The 18,268-nt window shown below is 36.7% G+C and overlaps 1 protein-coding gene across 3 annotated transcripts in view; it reads right to left on the bottom strand.

The window, feature by feature from the left end:
- Window positions 1-18,268, bottom strand: part of SF3B1 (splicing factor 3b subunit 1) — a 36,423-nt gene that overhangs the window by 2,538 nt on the left and 15,617 nt on the right. For 2 of the 3 annotated variants that reach the window (XM_028121484.2, XM_028121494.2), the window contains 19 exons: window positions 18,142-18,221; window positions 17,065-17,235; window positions 13,013-13,250; window positions 11,869-12,081; window positions 11,294-11,415; window positions 9,774-9,971; window positions 9,576-9,677; window positions 8,639-8,818; window positions 7,622-7,708; window positions 7,225-7,495; window positions 6,811-6,956; window positions 6,558-6,704; window positions 6,288-6,413; window positions 5,345-5,566; window positions 4,879-5,061; window positions 4,683-4,794; window positions 3,076-3,196; window positions 2,597-2,728; window positions 110-382 (listed from right to left, as the gene is read on the bottom strand). In XM_028121484.2, the coding sequence (XP_027977285.1) occupies window positions 110-382; window positions 2,597-2,728; window positions 3,076-3,196; window positions 4,683-4,794; window positions 4,879-5,061; window positions 5,345-5,566; window positions 6,288-6,413; window positions 6,558-6,704; window positions 6,811-6,956; window positions 7,225-7,495; window positions 7,622-7,708; window positions 8,639-8,818; window positions 9,576-9,677; window positions 9,774-9,971; window positions 11,294-11,415; window positions 11,869-12,081; window positions 13,013-13,250; window positions 17,065-17,235; window positions 18,142-18,221 (3,124 nt within the window). Of the gene's footprint in view, window positions 1-109; window positions 383-2,596; window positions 2,729-3,075; window positions 3,197-4,682; window positions 4,795-4,878; window positions 5,062-5,344; window positions 5,567-6,287; window positions 6,414-6,557; window positions 6,705-6,810; window positions 6,957-7,224; window positions 7,496-7,621; window positions 7,709-8,638; window positions 8,819-9,575; window positions 9,678-9,773; window positions 9,972-11,293; window positions 11,416-11,868; window positions 12,082-13,012; window positions 13,251-17,064; window positions 17,236-18,141; window positions 18,222-18,268 lie in introns of those variants that run through there. The other variant, XM_028121512.2, reaches the window with a different exon arrangement.

The raw sequence follows: 18,268 nt of genomic DNA, 5'->3' as shown, positions 1-18,268 counted from the left end.
TTTCTTTAACTGCATCATATCAAATAGGTCATATAATAATTATTCCAATAAGTTCTAAAATAAAGGAAGAATTATAACTACTTCCTTGCATTTAGTTCAGGTCACTTACCTATCCATTAAAGCATCTTCAAGTAATGGTGTTACAGCATAAATGTAGTCCTTTCCCATTTCACCAATATATTCAAACAAGAAGGAAAGTGACTTTAACACTCCATTTTGAACATTCAGCTCAGGAACTCTGTACTCATTCATTAAGGCAGGTAGTACTGTGAAGGGTGAACACGTTTCGGCGACGATAGCTATCGCTACAGTGGTACAAACTCTGTTCTGCCTTTCCTGGACTTTGAGGTTGTTTAAAAGTGTAGCCAATACATCATGAGGGCTGAAAAAAAGGCAGTGTGTCAGCAAACTGTCAGATTATAAATTAATTTTTTTTTTTTTTGGAAAGAAAAGAAAAAAGTGCAAAGGAATAAAACTTTATGGTAAATATTGGGAACTTTGTAATTTAATGATAAAATATACTTTAAAGTCATTTGGCATTAACACTTGTTTCTACTTAAGAACTTACTTTTTTGTTAAGTTTTTATTTATTTATTTGAGAGCAAGAGAAAGGAGAGCACAGAGGAAGAGTGAGAGGAAAAAGGAGACTCCCTGCTGAGCAGAGAGCCCGACCCAGGGCTCGATTTCAGGACCCAGAGATCATGACCTGAGCTGAAGGCAGACACTTAAAATGAATAGTTCTAGAGTGGTCAAAAACGTGGTCACTAGAGCTAAGTGGTATCCAAACTATAGTCTCTCATGGCCCCAACACACAAGATCTACTTTCCTTATCTTCCCTCCCACATAACTTTATTACATCTATACTTCTTCAAGCATTTATTTTACCACAAACTTAGAAAGACACGGGAGCTAAAAAAAAAAAAAAAAGGCACAAAAGTGGGACGCCTGGGTGGCTCAGTCGTTAAGCGTCTGCCTTCGGCTCAAGTCATGATCCCAGGTCCCTGGGATTGAGCACCGCATCGGGATCCCTGCTCGGCAGGGAGCCTGCTTCTCCCTCTCCCACACCCTGCTTGTGTTTCCTCTCTCGCTGTGTCTCTGTCAAATAAATAAATAAAATCTTTAAAAAAAAAAAGCACAAAAGCTATTCACTGCAATATCTTGAATGTATCACTGCTGAAATAAATTACCGCTACCAAAAAGAGGGTGAGGAAATTCCATCTCATCAATCTGACTTTTATTATGCTTTATTGCTTGAAAATATTTTCTGTTACTGAGCCCCATGTATGAGTGGTATCTCATTTTCTAAAATGACTATTCCTTTATTTCTTCTAGTTTGGTTCTGACGAAGTAAAAGCAAATAACCATAGATTATCTGATAGTTATAATTTCGGTTGTTTGTGGATTCATTTTAGAAAATTATTTTTAAGATTTTATTTGAGAGAGAGAGAGAACGAGTAGTGGGGAGAGGCAGAGGCAGAGGGAGAAGCAGGTTCCCTGCTGAGCAAGGAGCCTGATGCGGGACTCGATCCCAGGGTCTAGAATCATGACCTGAGCTGAAAGAAGATGCTTAACCGATTGAGCCACCCAGGCATCCCTAGAAAATTATTTTTAAAACACAAAGCACTGAAAGGCACCTGGGTGGCTCAGTCGTTAAGCGTCTGTCTTCGGCTCAGGTCATGATCCCAGAGTCCTGGGATCAAGCCCGTCGGGCTCCCTGCTCCGTGGGAGGCCTGCTTCTCCCTCTCCCACTCCACCCGCGTATGTTCCCCCTCTCTTGCTGTCTCTCTCTGTCAAAATGAATAAATAAAGAATCTTTAAACAAAAAAACACAAAGCACTGAGGTGCCTGGGTGGCTCAGTCAGCTACGTGTCTGCCTTCAGCCCGGGTCATGGTCTCAGGGTCCTGGGATCGAGACCTATTGGTGGGCTCCCTGCTCCGTGGGGAGTCTGCTTCTCCTCCCTCTGACCCTCCCCATGCTCATGCTTGCTCTCTCAAAATAAAATGTTAAAAAAACCCACACACATACAAAGCATTAATATGAGTTAAATTATGCTGATTGTTTTATTAAGAACTGGCTCTAACATTTTAAACAATATCCTGAAAAAAAACAACAAAAATTTGAAATTATTCTAAAGATGGTACTGTTTTCCTCTCTGAAAATATCTGAGGTGTGATTAAATTTTAAAACTGTCCATCTAGGGGTGCCTGGGGGGCTCAGTCAGTTAAGTGTCTGACTCTTGATTTTGGCTCAGGTCATGATCGCAGGGTCATGAGATCTAGACCCGCAGTGGGTTCCACATTCAGTGCAGAAGTTCGCTTAGGACTCTCCCCCTCCCTTTATCCCTCCCCCTTGCCCTTGCTCTGTAAAAATAAATAAATAAATCTTTAATTAAAAAAAAAAAACTTTTAAAACTATTTTAATTTGAAATTTAAGAAAACATCTCAAAAACTGAAGGTCAGTGGTTAAATGATGTGCTTTCTCAATTGTATTACTCACACCATGCCTTTAGAGATTACTACAGAAATAGAAGCTTCTCCAACACGATGGGTTTATTACAACGTTAAAAATACATATATAAAAATAAATAATACTCACCCAATGGCCTTTGCAATGTAGCCAAATGTGTTGACCGTGGCTCTACGAATAGCTTTTTTGTGAGCTTTTAAGAGCTCCAAAAGCTCAAAACAAATCCTCATCCATTCTCTTGCAGACACATATTCAGCTCCCCTAATTTAAGAAAAAAGTTATTTCTTTTTGATAATAGATTTTAGAAGGTAAACAAATTCAGTTCTCAAAATACGATCGCCTACTCAGTTTAAGCATTAAATAAAAACATCACTCTTCAGAAAGGCTGGCTTAATCTTAAAAACTATATTGCCACCTCTCATCACCATCTAAATTGAAATTTCACTGAAAATTTCACTGGATAGTCTTACTATATGTATTTGCAATATTAAGCAAATTTGCAGTATATGTGCTGCCAAAGCGAGCACTAAGCAAATTTGCAGTAAATAAAAAGTAGCTAAATGTGAAAACCAATACAGCTCATAAAAATATTTAGGTAATCTGCTTACCTGTCAGCAATACGTCCAACAAGATCAATACAATTTTCTTGTACTTTTTCATGCCTGTTCTTTAAGATGGGGGTGAGTCTAGGCAGGAGATCTTTAATTGGTGGGGTCATCTTATGCATACCTATTTAACAGAAGTCAACACACTATCAATAAACATTTGAACTATATCCTTTGTTCATTTTACCTTTTACTTAACAATGTAATATACATGACCAGGCATAAATATAAACTTACAGCTGCCTATGGAAAGAAAAAGTCCCAGATTCTGACCAGACTCAGAATTGTTTTTAACTTTTTATTAAAACTTCTGATTATGCATAGAAATGAAAGAAATTAGTGAAGTGATTTAAAGAATGATGGATACTCAACAACAAAAAAAAGTTTTATCTGGTTCTGAAATGTATTTGTAGACTCACATTTAAATATGGGGACAGTTTATGTTCCGGCCATACACAACAATATAAGCCAGAGGTAGACATGTAAATTAAAGCAAAATTTTCCAGAAAGGGCCCCCTTACCCTTTAACTGCAAAACAAACAGATCTCCAGTCTCCCTGCAATGCAGGGCATACTTGGATGGTATTTACACCTATGAAGAGAGAAAAAAGGAGGCAGCTGGCAGGGGCTCTTGCTCTAACTAGAATTGCTCGTTCTGATTCTCTCTCCATTGCTTTTCCCATGTTTCCCTGATCAACAATATGGTTTAAAATTCCCTGCAAACCAGAGCCCCACAAGTGGCCAAGTAACTGATTTTTGGCAAACAGCTATCTTCAAGTATAGAAGACAGGGCTAAATTGGGGATTATATGTAAATGCAATGGTTTGAAGATCTCCTATATTGCATAAAAACCCCTTACTAAATAAAATGAGAAAAACAATGGCTATCACAGCCAGCTATTCTGACCTCCTGCTAGGTTATTTTGGCTCCTCTAAACCATACAGAAGTTACTTTCCCAACAGTCATGTTCAACTGCAATGAAAGAGTCAACACAAGAGACCATCTGTTTGCTTCATTATAACGTCCTTAAATAATAAAATCTTTGCTCTCCATACTCAAGAGCATTTGTAATATACTTGTATCTTTACTTTGGGTTAGAAAAAATGGATGAAAAATTAGACATAAAGAAAATGAGACAACTTGAAAAATTCACTTTTCTCCCTGGTTATGTTCCTGCAACACGACAGGAAAAACCTGCCATAATCATCTACTAATTCAGGTTAAATAAATATATAATGTTTTGTCCTAAAACTAAAATTTCAGCATTGTCTCCTCCCACCCCCTGAATACATTTTAGGTGAGACACTATTTTTATTAGGATTCTCTATTCCATCGGACTTCAAAGTTTTTTGAGTTGTAACTATTCCCACCTCTCTTACAGGTCCTAAACTTGCCCTCTTTTCTCTTTTTAAAGTACAATATAAATGAGTTTAAGGAAAGAAAACTTTTTTGACATCCCGACTTCACTATAATTCTGAAGCGCTTAAAAAAAACAAAGTTTCAGAAACCATTCCTCAACTCCTAAATTGATTCTATATTTTACTTTTAACAAAAAAAGAAAGTTAAAAGAACAAAACAAAAAAATTCTTATATGACCAGCAAATTCCATACCTATTACATTTACAATGGCCTTCAGTGCTCCAAGAATGCTGCCCAATACTTCAGGGTACTCTTCACCCAAATATTCATACAAAACAACACCCAAGTGCCCCATCAATTTTTCCTGTAATAAAAAAAAATGTTAAAATGTTACTAATACACATGAAACTATTTGGTGAAGAAATAAGAATATGATACAAAAGTTTACCTCTTGACAAGTCTTCATGACAACAGCAGTTCGAGAGATCAAGTCAGCTGCCTGTTGCCTAACTTTAGCTGATTTGTTATTTAAACGCCACAAAACTGTACCACAGATCTGAGGCAAGTAAGGTTTGACTCGTTTGCCAAGAGCATTGACCACTGTGCCAAAGCCATTCAACATCACTGAGTCCTAAAACAAGAAAAGCTAAGTTACATTTTAGAACTACATTCACTGGGAACTAGAATTCAGTTTGTGACTGAACAGTTTAAAAATGCTAATATTGTTTTAACAAAATGAAATCTAAAAATTTAAAGAAGAGTATTTCCTCACAGACAACTGGAATGAGACCATGAGCATTTTTAAAATTTTAAATTCAATTACTTTTTAGTGATAATTATTTGCTTGAAAAGTAATGTGTTTTACAAACATGAAAGTCAGCAGCAATTTGCCATAATATAATTAGTATCATTACCTCTGTAGTCTGTTCTTGGAAAGCATAAAGAATACCATCAATCAGCTGTTCTTCAAGTTTATGATCAATATCTGCTGCTCCCAAGTTGCCCATAATTTTCTCAATTGTCTCCATCACCATTTTTCTGTACTGTTCAGCTTCATCTTTCAGATCATCCACAATCCTGGATATAATTTCTGCCGCTCCTACTTTGTTTGCCAACTCCACGGTAGTATCAACTAACTAAAAAGGAAAAAAACCATTTAGATATATTCAGGCCAGCAAGCATGTTGAGAATAGTTAATTCCTGTTTTAAAACCTTTAAGAGAGGGGCGCCTGGGTGTCCAGTCGGCTGAGCATCTGCCTTCAGCTCAGGTCATGATCCCAGGGTCCTGGGATCGAGCCCCACATCGGGCTCCCTGCTCAGTGGGGAGTCTGCTTCTCCCTCTCCCTCTGCCCCTCCCCCTGCTTGTATGCTCACTCTCTCTTGCTCTCGCTCTCTCTCAAATAAATAAAATCCTTTAAAAAAAATAAATAAAACCTTTAAGAGAAAGGTGACCAAAAAAACCAAATGTGGGTATAAATCAAAGTGATTTAAAGTAAGACTACAGTCATGTTTTACCTAGCCAGATGAAGCATTTCGTTGATACAAAGACAATAATACCTAGCTGGGAATTTACCGTAGGATGCAAAATCAAAATGGAAATTAACTGGCTGACTAAAATCCATTTCCTTTCACAATCAAGCACATACTGTGAGGTAACTAGGGCAAAAATAATATGTAACATTTATTCGAACTGACTTAAAAATTAGTTGAAAGGATTTTTGAAAATATTCTTTTTTAAAGTAGGCTCCACAACCAATGTGGGGCTCGAACTCACAACCCCGAGATCAAGAGTCACATGCTCTACCAAGTGAGTCAGTCAAGAATCCCTTGAAAATATTTTTTACAATAAAAGTTTACCTGTCGGTAATTTCTTCTATCCAAAGCCATTCTGTGTTGCCAAAAGTGTTTAAAAAAAGGAGGAAGAATCTCTGTTTTAATGTAGTTTGCTTCTACACCATCTGTTCCACAACACTGCTTTACCACCTAAAAAGTTAAAAGATAATAGTAAAACTGGCCTGGCTTAACACACAACAGTTGTTTTTTTAACGTTCTTTAACATTCTCTTTGAACCATGAAACACACCCAATTTAGATGAACAAATCTGGGATAAAAATTTCGAACAATTACCTTCAGCACAATTTTCTTCATTTCTTCATCAGGAGATTGAAATTCTCGAATAAGGATTAACATCACTTCTCTAGTATAGTAGTTGGCATATTCTGCATCCATAAGAGGAATAAGATACCCAATAGCTTTTAAGAAAGCAGCCAGACCCTATTTTAAAATAAAAAATATATATACTTAATAAATTAGATTTAAGTTACTTTAACTTCAATGAGTAGAAATCAAACGAAAAACAAAATCTATTTGGTGAACCTACCTTTCCTCTGTGTTGGCGGATACCCTTCCACAGAGGCTTTAACACAGAATCAAAAGACTCGATACCATATGGAGTTGCGGCTTCAGCCAAGGCAGCAATGGCCAAAGCACTAATGGTCCGAACTTTCTGTTGCTCATCCACAAGACCTAAAAAACCAAACACAGGTTGTAACTAAGTGACACTTCCTAATTTCCACAACCTCATCATTTAGTCAAACTGCAGAATCTGTTCACATTGGACAAAATGAGGCAAAAGCCAGTATGAACCACAGCCTATAAGCAGATAATGTGCCAAAGCCCATCATAAACTATATCGTGTTGATATAGATAAAGTCCTTCCACCTATCTCTCCAAATCAGTAGCCCAAATTTCAGGACACCTGTCTTATAAAGGACAAAGTTATATTACAACTTACCATGCTCAATGATTTCAACTAAACTTCTGAGATGTGGCAAGATGGCACAGCCCATAAGAATAGCTATCTGCTGTACAATCTTAATACCAGTATGTCTTGCTTGCCAGGACTTCTTGCTTTTACACACAGCTTTTAAGAAGGGCAACAATGAAGGAATGCCCAGGGCAGAGGCTACAACAGCAAAAGCTCTAGCTGTTGTGTTACGGACATACTCATCCATGTTATCAATATCAGGTCTCATGGTAGAGATCATAGTAGCCAGACCAGCAGCCTAAAAAGTCAAGAAAAAAGGACAGTCATCAGCTGATAACATTAACCCTGAACTCGCTCTTTCTCTAATCAAATGATCCTATTGATGGATACAAAACTTTCTTCTCTAGAAATATACTATAAATACCTTTGCCAAATTAGAAATAATCTCTCGACCTTCCACTCTAGCATAGTAATCTTCATCAATCAATAATGGTTCAATGACTACAAGGATCTGAAAAAGAAAAAGAGCTACATTTTCACAACAATTACTAATGCCATACTCATGTAAAATTACAGAGAAAAAATTTATTATAGGCCATTTATGTAATTTAAACACACAAGCACACAAAACATATTTTACCGGGAATTTATAATTACCAGGACTCTCTTAATCAAGGGACAAATTAAAAATTTCAATTATGCAAATTCAAGATACATAAAGAAATATAAAAACTGGGGGGAGCTATTAATCACATAGATTAACAGTCAACATTTTAAAAGATAATAACTTATACATCAATCTTCATTTTACAATTCTAAGGCATTATCATCACCAGCGGAAAGATGGGTCCTTAACACTAAATGGTATACTACAGAAACACATCTTTTCTCGTCCTAATGTTATAACAATAAAAGCAAATGAAAAAATATGAATATGAATCCACTGTAAAAATGACAAAAAGTTCCTTCTACATATACACGCATACATTTGTATATGTGTGATGTATGCTAATGCAAAGAAAAAGGTCTAAGAGGACATGTAAATTTAGTATTGGTTAACTCAGTGTCTTGCTGGGGGCTGCAATTTCTCTTTATACTGTGAATGCATGCATCAGTTACTACTTTTTTAGAATTTTTTTAAATTTTGCAAATATAATAAGCTGGTTTTAAAAATCCATGAATTCCTTTTACATTAAAAAATATTCAACCACGGGGCGCCTGGGTGGCTCAGTCGTTAAGCGTCTGCCTTCAGCTCAGGTCATGATCCCAGGGTTCTGGGATCGAGCCCCGCATACGGCTCCCTGCTCAGCGGGAAGCGTGCTTCTCCCTTCCCACTCCCCCTGCTTGTGTTCCCTCTTTCACTGTGTCTCTGTCAAATAAATAAAATCTTTAAAAAAAAAAAATATTCAACCAGTAGAAACACTACTTGAAGAGAACAAACCTTGTGCACATATGGTCGAACTAAGTCATCAAGTTTGTATAATATTCGATCAATAACTTTGACAAGTAAATGACGCTCTTGATCCTCAAGTGTAGGAGACATCAGGAGAGGAAGAATTTGATTAAACAAAGGACCAGCTCCAAATTCACGAGCTTTATCAGTAATCTGACGCAATGCAGCCTGGGAGGTAAAAAAAAGTAAAAGGTGTGTTCCTTTATAATTAAGCATTTTGAACATGCAAATTATTCCATGATTTTCTATAACAGTATTTTTAGTGTAAACGTCATAGACATCTTACACAGTGTAGCATGAGTGCATTCCCATCAAATTATTCTGAAGTTTGAACTCCTGTAACCGAACTTCATTGTTTTCGGTTAATTCAAAAAAGGGTAATTTAGTAGAATAATGGAGCCACAGGATACAACACAAAACACCTTAACTTCTGCTAAAGCAATGTCCATCTTCAAATTACATATGATACTAATGTAATTCCTCACATAAATCTAATTACGTTAGTGTCTTCAGCATGTTTTAAAGGCCCTGAGAACAAAAAGGAGAATCCCATTTTTCAACATCCTTATTAGCATAAAATTGTTTGATTAAAAAGCTAAATCCCGGGCGCCTGGGTGGCTCAGTTGGTTAAGCGACTGCCTTCGGCTCAGGTCATGATCCTGGAGTCCCAGGATCGAGTCCCGCATCGGGCTCCCTGCTCAGCAGGGAGTCTGCTTCTCCCTCTGACCCTCTTCCTTCTCGTGCTTTCTATCTCTCGTTCTCTCTCTCTCTCAAATAAATAAAATCTTTAAAAAAAAAAAAGCTAAATCCCTCATATTACATACCTTTCTCTTACACTATGCCATTGGTAAAGATGAAGAGATTAAATATAAATTCCTAACATAAAATTATAATGAACCTGATGATTTAGTGAAGTGGTACTTACCTTTCTCATTGGAGGTGTTCCATTCTTAATTTTTAAAAGCAGTTTCATTATTTTTCTCTCTTTTTGCTCTTCTGGACTAAGTGTTGATTCATCAACATCAACCTATTAGTAAAAAGAGAAAATGTAAAGGTAGATTAAGATATTGCAATTTGTAAGTCCTAAATAAAAAGCAGTATTTTAGTTGTTATTACTACTCACCAAAAGTTTATCAAAGTACTGAATATCATCGGGTTTTAAAAATGGAAGATTTCCAGATGGCTGGTCATTAACACTTTTCATTGTTCTATCTTCAGTTTGCATGTGGAAACCAGTCATGCCGCCCAAAGGTGTTGGAGTTGCTGTCAGCTTTCGAGCTGGAGTTCGAATAGGAACATAACCAGCTGGAGGGGGAAGTACCTAGTACAGTTAAAAGATAGTTTAGGATTCTCTTGACTTTATAAAGTTTCATTATGTTATATAATAACATAATGAATTAATATTTGCACTTAATCTTAGTTTATTAGCTAGAAGCTTTTGCTTGGAAACAAGAATTAACATTGATCCCATCTTTCTATCTTATGTTTAAAATCTGTATGACAACCATTCATATTTCTCATCTAATTAAAACATAAATTAAGAATATTAGGAATGTGGGAAAATGAGATACCTGAAGCAGGCTAATGAAATTCTGATCACTTTCAAACATTAACCTATATAAACATGTTGATGAGCCGATAGGTCATAAATGGAAATAAGCTCACAAAGTACACATAATTAAGGGTTAATTTTAATAAAATGAAAACCCATTCAAATAAATCTCTGCACTTTTATAAAAGCAAAGAATCTTAATATTTAAGTTGTTTGACAAAAATGAGTTGTGTATAAAACTAAATTAATAAAAACCAAAAGTAAAATATTTACCAAAGCCCTATAAAATACACCATTTGATTAAACCAAAAACTTCACCTAAGATTCACTAAAAAATATTTTTCTCTCCTATTACGGAATAGGAATATTAAGGAAATCAATGAATGCAATTAAGAAGACAACAGTAAGTTGTAGAATGTCTATTCCCACAGCATTATGTGCAGGCTATAAGAAGTTTAAAGCAGAAATTCATGCACACTTAAACACTCTAATATAAACCTAACAAGGGGAAAAACATACAAACTCTTAAAAAGCAGCAGGCACTAGCAATATAAGGCTCTGTAAAAGCCATCTAGATGTCCTAGGTTCCAGCTAACTTAGACTACCTTTAGACCAGCAAATGGGTCCTGAGTCCCAGGTACTTAGAAAAGTTTGTAATTCAAAATAAACTTCAAGTTGCTATGGTAAAGAGAATATTCTTTGTGTTCATTTGCAACCCAGGAACTTAAATAAACAAAATCTTGGGAGGCACAAAATAAAATAACTATGATCTAATGTGAGCTTAATTCTGGGACTGTTGATAAACTAAAGCAGCAAGCTTATTCCATACCACCAAGGCAGGAGTTCTCAAAGTATGGTCCTAGAAGTCCTTATAATTTCTCACCTTCCAAAAGTAGTAAAAGCTTCATGTCATTCATTTTTTCATCTCTATTACCTTTTGGAACTGAAATATACTTGGAAATAGCTAAAAGAATGGAATAGCAGTAGTAAATTTGGGCAGGGCCAATACAAACTTGACCAATTAATTTCTTCAAAAAACATTTAAATAAAATTCACATCCTAAATATTACCACACTGGTATTTGTTATTACCTTATATCCTTCTGGGAACATAGCATCTAATTCTTCATCAGAAAGTGGGCGGTTTCTCTCATCAATTTCTCTTTCCCACCGCCAAGCCTGAAGCTGTTCAGGAGTCATACTCATTATGTGACCTACCAAAAGAGCAAATTTCTGTAACAATCTATAGTGCAAGTCTTTTTTTTTTTAAGATTTTATTTATTTGACAGAGAGACAGCAAGAGAGGGAACACAAATAGGGGGAGTGGGAGAGGGAGAAGCAGGCCTCCCGCCGAGCATGGAGCCCAATACGGGGCTCGATCCCAGGACCCTGGGATCATGACCTGAGCCGAAGGCAGCCGCCCAACTGACTGAGCCACTCAGGCGCCCCTATAGTGCAAGGCTCTATCATTACATAGGCCCTTGGGATATAAGACAGTAAATACCAATTTTAGTTTTAATTGCTTTGTTATTAAAAATTCAAGCCAAAGCTTTTTAATCCAGTTATTTTTGCTAAAAATAGGCATTAATAGCACACACAATACCTGAGAGAAAAAAAATTCAAAATATTTCCAGGAAAAAAATTATTTCCAATGGGAGATTTTCTACCTGGAGTAGGGGTAGCCATGTTCATTGCTGGTGTGCCAATTGGTGTCTTTCCAGGGGTCAGAACAGGAGTGCTTCCACCCATCTGACTAGCTGGTGTTTCATCCCAACGTGACTTTCTTTTACTGGCTCCAGGAGTTGGTGTTTCACCAATTGAATCTCCACCTCTATCTGTTCGAGGAGTCTCAGCCCATCCGCTTCCATGCCCAGGAGTATCTTTTAAAAAAAAAAAAGTAAATAAATTTTAACCACTGTCAAAAAATTACCGTTTATTCTCAAAGAGCTACCATATTAAAACGGGTCAAGTTCAAGAACAGGATATTCTTAAAATAGGGACCCATTTAAAGTTTAAATTTTCATTTCATATTTATCCTCCCATATTACTTTTTGTTTCTTTCCCACTGATTACAAAAATGTAGTAGCCACTGAGGAATAGAAAAACAAAAGTATTTTTCTAACCAGGCATAACGGTACAACCCAGAGACAGCCACTTTATGCATCTTGAGCTACTTCTGATTTCTCTGTACAGTGGATTACTCCACATGTACAACTCTAAACTGCTTCTTTCATCCACCATATGTTGAGCATTCTCCCATATCATTAGAAATCCTTTATAAAATTTTAATGTAACAGATGTACTATTAAGCCTTAACTTCTCACAGGTAATCTCATGAAGAATTAACAAACCATAACTTTAAAAAGTTTACACACACACACACACACACACACACACACACACACACACACAGAGATTTAGGCAAATTTATACAGACAGAAAACAGGGGTTACCAGGGACTGGGAGGAGGAGGGAATGGTAAGTTATTGCTTAATGAGTACAGAGTTTCTGTTCAGGATGATGAAGAAGTTCTAGAAATAAATAGTGGTGATGGTTGCCCAATACTACAAATGTACTTAATACCATGAACTGTACACTTAAAATGGTTAAAATGGTAAATTTTATGTTTTCAAGAAGGGAAAAGAATTCAAGCATACGATCGCCTTAGTTCTTTATCTATCCCCCCAAAGCGACTGATTATTTACCTTTCTACCCAGGACTAGAGATGTGAACAGATTTCCTCCTATAAACATACCATTCATCAAATCAATTATTTCACCTAAACACACACCAAGATTCCACTAGAAGTACCTCTTTCTGTTTTGGGGGTTTCATCCCATCTGTTTTTACGAGCACTGGAAGTTGCGCCCCCATGGCCTGGTGTTGCATGGCCTGGTGTATCCCCACGTCCAGGAGTAGCAGCTCCCGCTGGTGTGTGACTAGGTGTAGGATCCCATATTTTTGAGCCTGGGGTTGCTCCAGGAGTCTCACTTCCCTTTGCACGACCTGGTGTCTCATCCCATCTTAAGGAAGGGGTATGTCCAGGGGTCTTAACAAAGCAAAAAACACTTTAGTTCACATACCTACACAGCCACATAAAAATAACTAGAAAATTTCTATCAAAAAAATTGTTAACAAATATTTTAGTCTTATCCTGCATTAATGAGAGTAAATTACCATGTTTAAGAAACACCTACTTTATAGCAAGTATGTTTGACTAAAAACAATGTGAAGTTTTAATTTGGAGCAGTGAAAAAACCCTAGCTTAAAAAAAGAAAATGGATTTTTGGGTGTGAGTCTTGTATATACCACTATTAGCTCCATAACTCTGAGAAAAATCACTAAGCCTTCTCTGTCTATATGTGCAATAAAAAATTTCATATTTAATTATAGCAATACTTCCCAAACTGTGCTTAGAGACATATATCTATAAGTTCTCACTAAGAAATACTATTTTTGTGTTTTTTTTCAGTTTCATGTGCGTGTTTAATTAATCTAAGTATGTTTTGGACCACCTGTGTAATTATAACTAGATACTGCCACGATTTCAAACCCTGAGATTTACAATCACATTTGTAATATTACTCTAATGCTGATAAGATTAGTGAAAAAAAGACTGTAAGTAGAGTGAAGTAATCAAAGTTTCCATTATAGTTCAAACAGACAAGGAGTAGGTGATGCAAGGTATCACACAGCCCATGGTAACAGAATATTGTGCCTTACTTTGATACTATATTGTCTGCACTCTGCAGGTTCTTCTGTTGGCGTCAGTGTAAGCCAAACAAAATTTGTACTTAAGATGCATAAATATTCCACCAGTTTTATAATATACTTTTATATATTTAAAATTGGATGGGGGCACCTGGATGGCTCAGTCATTAAGCATCTGCCTTCGGCTCAGGTCATGATCCCAGAGTCCTGGGATCAAGCCCTGCATTGGGCTCCCTGCACAGCAGGGAGCCTGCTTCTCCCCTCCCACTCCCCCTGCTTGTGTTCCCTCTCTTGTCAAATAAATAAATAAAATCTTAAAAAAAAAAAAATTGGATGCCCTATCCAACACAAGAATTCTATTTAGTTTTATGCTTGCAAATTTGCATAAATACCACAACAAATTTAAGGCACAATTTTTCCTTTAAAAAGATTCTATGGGGGCGCCTGGGTGGCTCAGTTGTTGGGGTCTGCCTTCAGCTCAGGTCATGATCCCGGGGTCCTGGGATCGAGCCCCACATCGGGCTCCCTGATCAGCAGGAGGCCTGCTTCTCCCTCTCTCACCCACCCTGCTTGTGTTCCTGCTTCTCGCTATCTCTCTCTGTCAAATAAATAAATAAAATCTTAAAAAAAAAAAAAAATTTTACGTGTCACTCAGGGTTGAGAAATTTTCAATTAGGTGAGTGAAGCACATAAACTGTTCAAAATTTCATTTTTGGCAACTGCTCCTCCTGATGATCAGGTAGGAGATAAACTTTTTCTACTATCCACTGTAATTCCCACAGTCCTGATTAGGATGGAGCTGTGTTAAACAAACAGAATGAAAGAAAACATCATCTGAAACTCTACAGTTTTATAAGACAGACATCTTTTTTTTTTAAAGCAGGGCAGTCTGCTTCTCCCTCTGCCTGTGCTCTCTCTCTCTCAAATAAATAAATCTTCAAAATAAATAAATAATAAATAAATTTAGTAATAATTTATATTCTAAAGAGCCAAATCCTCTCATATACCAGCAAGCAAATGGGAACTCCTCAGGCTCTACCTTAAACTCAAAGTGTTTGGAAATTATCAGGTTTATTATATCCCAATTCTGGGTCTGGGAATATACTGCCACGGTCTATAAATAAATCTGCAGTAGTCTATGCTAAAACAGTGACTAAGGGGGCGCCTAGCTGGCTCATTTGGAAGAGTATATAACTCTTGATCTCGGGGTCATGAGTTCAAGCCCCACGTTGGGTACAGAGATTACTAAAATAAATAAACTTTAAAAAAAAATTGGTGATTTAGATTAGGGTGATGGAGACAGAGGTCATGAATGGTAGTTAGATCCCAAATATATTTAAAGGTGGGGACAATAAAATTAATTTATGGATAAAATTTAGGACAAGAGAGTAACTATTGGACGACACTGACATGACTCTTCAACGATGTGGCTTGAGCCAACAGACACGGGAACAGGCTGGAAGGGGTGAATGAACAGAGAAAATCGGTAATTTTATTTTAGAAAAATTCATTTTGAAATATCTACTAAACATTCAAATAGAAGTGTCAAGTTTGAGAACCCAGAACATGTAGGGCATAGATTTGTACATTTGGGAGTAGTCTTACAGAGATGGTATATGAAGACAGGAATGAGATCTTAGGGATTCCACTTAGAAAAGAGGTCCAAGGACTGAGCACTAGAAAACCCCAAAGTTAAAGGAAGGTGAGGAAGATCCAGCAAACAAGACTGAGGAACAGGAGTCAGTGAGGAGAGCATTAAGAGAATCAAGAGAGACTGAAGTCCAGAACCTAAGAAAAGCGAATCAAGTAATGGCAAATGCCACTGATATATGACAGAATCTATGATATGATGATACAGAATATGAGGACTGAGACTTGATCCTTGGATCTACCAAAAGGAGGTCAAGTGATGTTTTGGTGGAGTGGTGCAAGCAAAAGACTAGATAAGTAGAGACTGCAGATATAGACAACTCATTCAAAGCATCTGCAGTGAAGACACAGAAATGGGATGGTAGCTGGAAGGGGATGTGAGATCAAGGGATGGTTTCCTGCATTTTTTTTGTTTTGTTTTTTAAAGAGGAAAATGGGTACAAAGTGTTTGCTGATAATAGCCTGAAGTACAGAGAAAAAAACTGATGTTACATAAAAGTCTCTGAGTAGTTAAGAGGGGATGGGAAATAGTATATAAGAAGCTGTTCAACCTGCACTGACAACTCAGAAAGAAAAGAGTAAATGAGAACAGACATAGGCATACTGGCAGATTTCACAGTGGGAATGGTGTAAGTTTTTTTGTTGTTTCTACTTTGGAAAGGAAAAATAGGAAACAAAGTCATCAGCTAAAAAGCTGTTAAGGAGGTATTATGTTTGTAATTTTCTCTGGGGGTGAGGGGGATAGAAAATTACTGCTTAATGATTACAGTTTGCTCAAGGTAATGAAAAAATTTCAAAATTAGTGGAGATAGTTGTACAACATTGTGAGTGTTAATTAATGCCACTAAATTGTACACTTTAAAATGGTTAAAATGGCAAATTTTATGTTAATATTTTACAATTTTTTAAAAATTTTAAACAAATGAAACAATAAAAACAACCCGCAAAGACGTTCTCTAGGAAAATAAACTGACCAAGGAAATGCAGCAGCACTACCCATGTGACACCAGTGGTCAGATGATTAAATTATCCATCAGAAAATGAAGAAGATCAGTATATTGTACTCAACCTCCACAATGTGACATACTGAAATGTTTTAATATTCCAAAAGGGACGTTCCTTTATTCCAAGCTATGGACTGAACTGTATCTTCTCCCCAAAAAAACTTATGTTGAAGCCCTTAACCACGAATGTGACCATATCTAGAGATGAGGCCTTTAGTGAGGTAATTTAATGCGGTCATAAGGTTAGGGCCATAACCTGGTAACACTGGTGTCCTTAGGAGATACACAAGAGCTTGCTTGCTCTCTCCATGCACACACACCTTGATATTGACTTCAAGCCTCCATCAAGCCTCCAGAACTATGAAGAAATAAATGTCTGTTGTTTGAGCCACCTGGTCTGTGTTCACCTGATGTCAACAAAAGTAGGCTAATACACTCCATGTGAAAGGGAAAATCTAAAAACAATAATAATCGTCATTAAAAATAAAAATAAATTACCTCTGCTTGATCCCAACTTGACAGCTTTTTGGGAGTGGCACCAGGAGTCTGATCGGCCGTTTGATCCCAACGCCGTTTTCGTTTTGAGGGAGGCTGGGATGCTGCTGCTCCATTGACAACTTTTAGTTCTCCAGCTTTAGCTTTTTCTGCTAGCTGCTGCCTAATTTCTCTCTACAAATATTTCAAAAATCACTGAGTATTGCTAAAACCTTTTCAACATATTTTCATATATAATCAGCACAGTCATTTCAATTTAATGTCATTGTCTTCACTCATTCTGCTTTCTAAGCCACTGGGAGTGCCTTTCCTCATTTCCCTTTCTTTTCTCTATTTCTAGTTTTATACAATGTCTTTCTGCGCAAAAGATGAGCAACTATGGAATTTATAACACAGAGCACCCTACTTTAAAAACAGTGGAAAACCAAAATACTTTCATTGAAAAAGTTTTATTTAAAACTCACATAAACTGCAATGCAGATTATGTAGTAAGATAGAAAAGTGGCAAAAAGTGGAAACTTAAAAATTATAACTATGTAATTATTATACTTATTCCATATAACAAATTATATATTTGTAATAAACTTATGGAGGCTTACTGTTAGAACGAAATGGAGCAATCACTGCAGGCCAGTAAGAATCCTTCAGAATTCCCCACCCATATCCAAACTGAATCTTATGGAAGCTTTAGAGGTTTTTCAAGGAATGATTTAACTATCTGACTTTTCCCTTAGCCGTCTGTTTCAGACACACACCACCAATCCTCCCCATAGATATAGCCACCATAAGATACATGTCTGTGTGTGTGTGTGTGTGTGTATATACACATACGTACACATATACGTGTACACACCCAAACAGACAGCCAAGGGACCAAGGACTGGAAAAGGATATAGAAATATGAAAAGTTTAATTTGGGAGGCAGCAGAATTTTGGGTAAAGTTTCTTTCTCAACTTAGTTTTTATTAATACTATTGAAATATTACTTGTGCAGCAAATAAAAAGGAAACATAAGTCTCTCAATTTGAACTTTCTATTACATTCTTTCACAACCACCAAAATAAAAATAGGTTCACATACCTCTTCTTTAGTTAAATGCTGTTCTCGCATTACATCCATGTAAGTCCTAGCGTTCATTTTAGGATCAGGGGTCTTCCCTCCTGCAGAAAAGAACAGCAACAGGACAAGAGTACAATAAATAAAAGAT

This window comes from Eumetopias jubatus, unplaced genomic scaffold (genome assembly GCF_037043125.1).
Source record: "Eumetopias jubatus isolate StellerSeaLion01/CBP00866 unplaced genomic scaffold, mEumJub1_p1.0 scaffold_3, whole genome shotgun sequence".
NCBI classification, from domain to species: Eukaryota; Metazoa; Chordata; class Mammalia; order Carnivora; family Otariidae; genus Eumetopias; species Eumetopias jubatus.
Note: the sequence above shows the minus strand (reverse complement) of the source record. Positions and strands in the feature narration are given on the sequence as shown.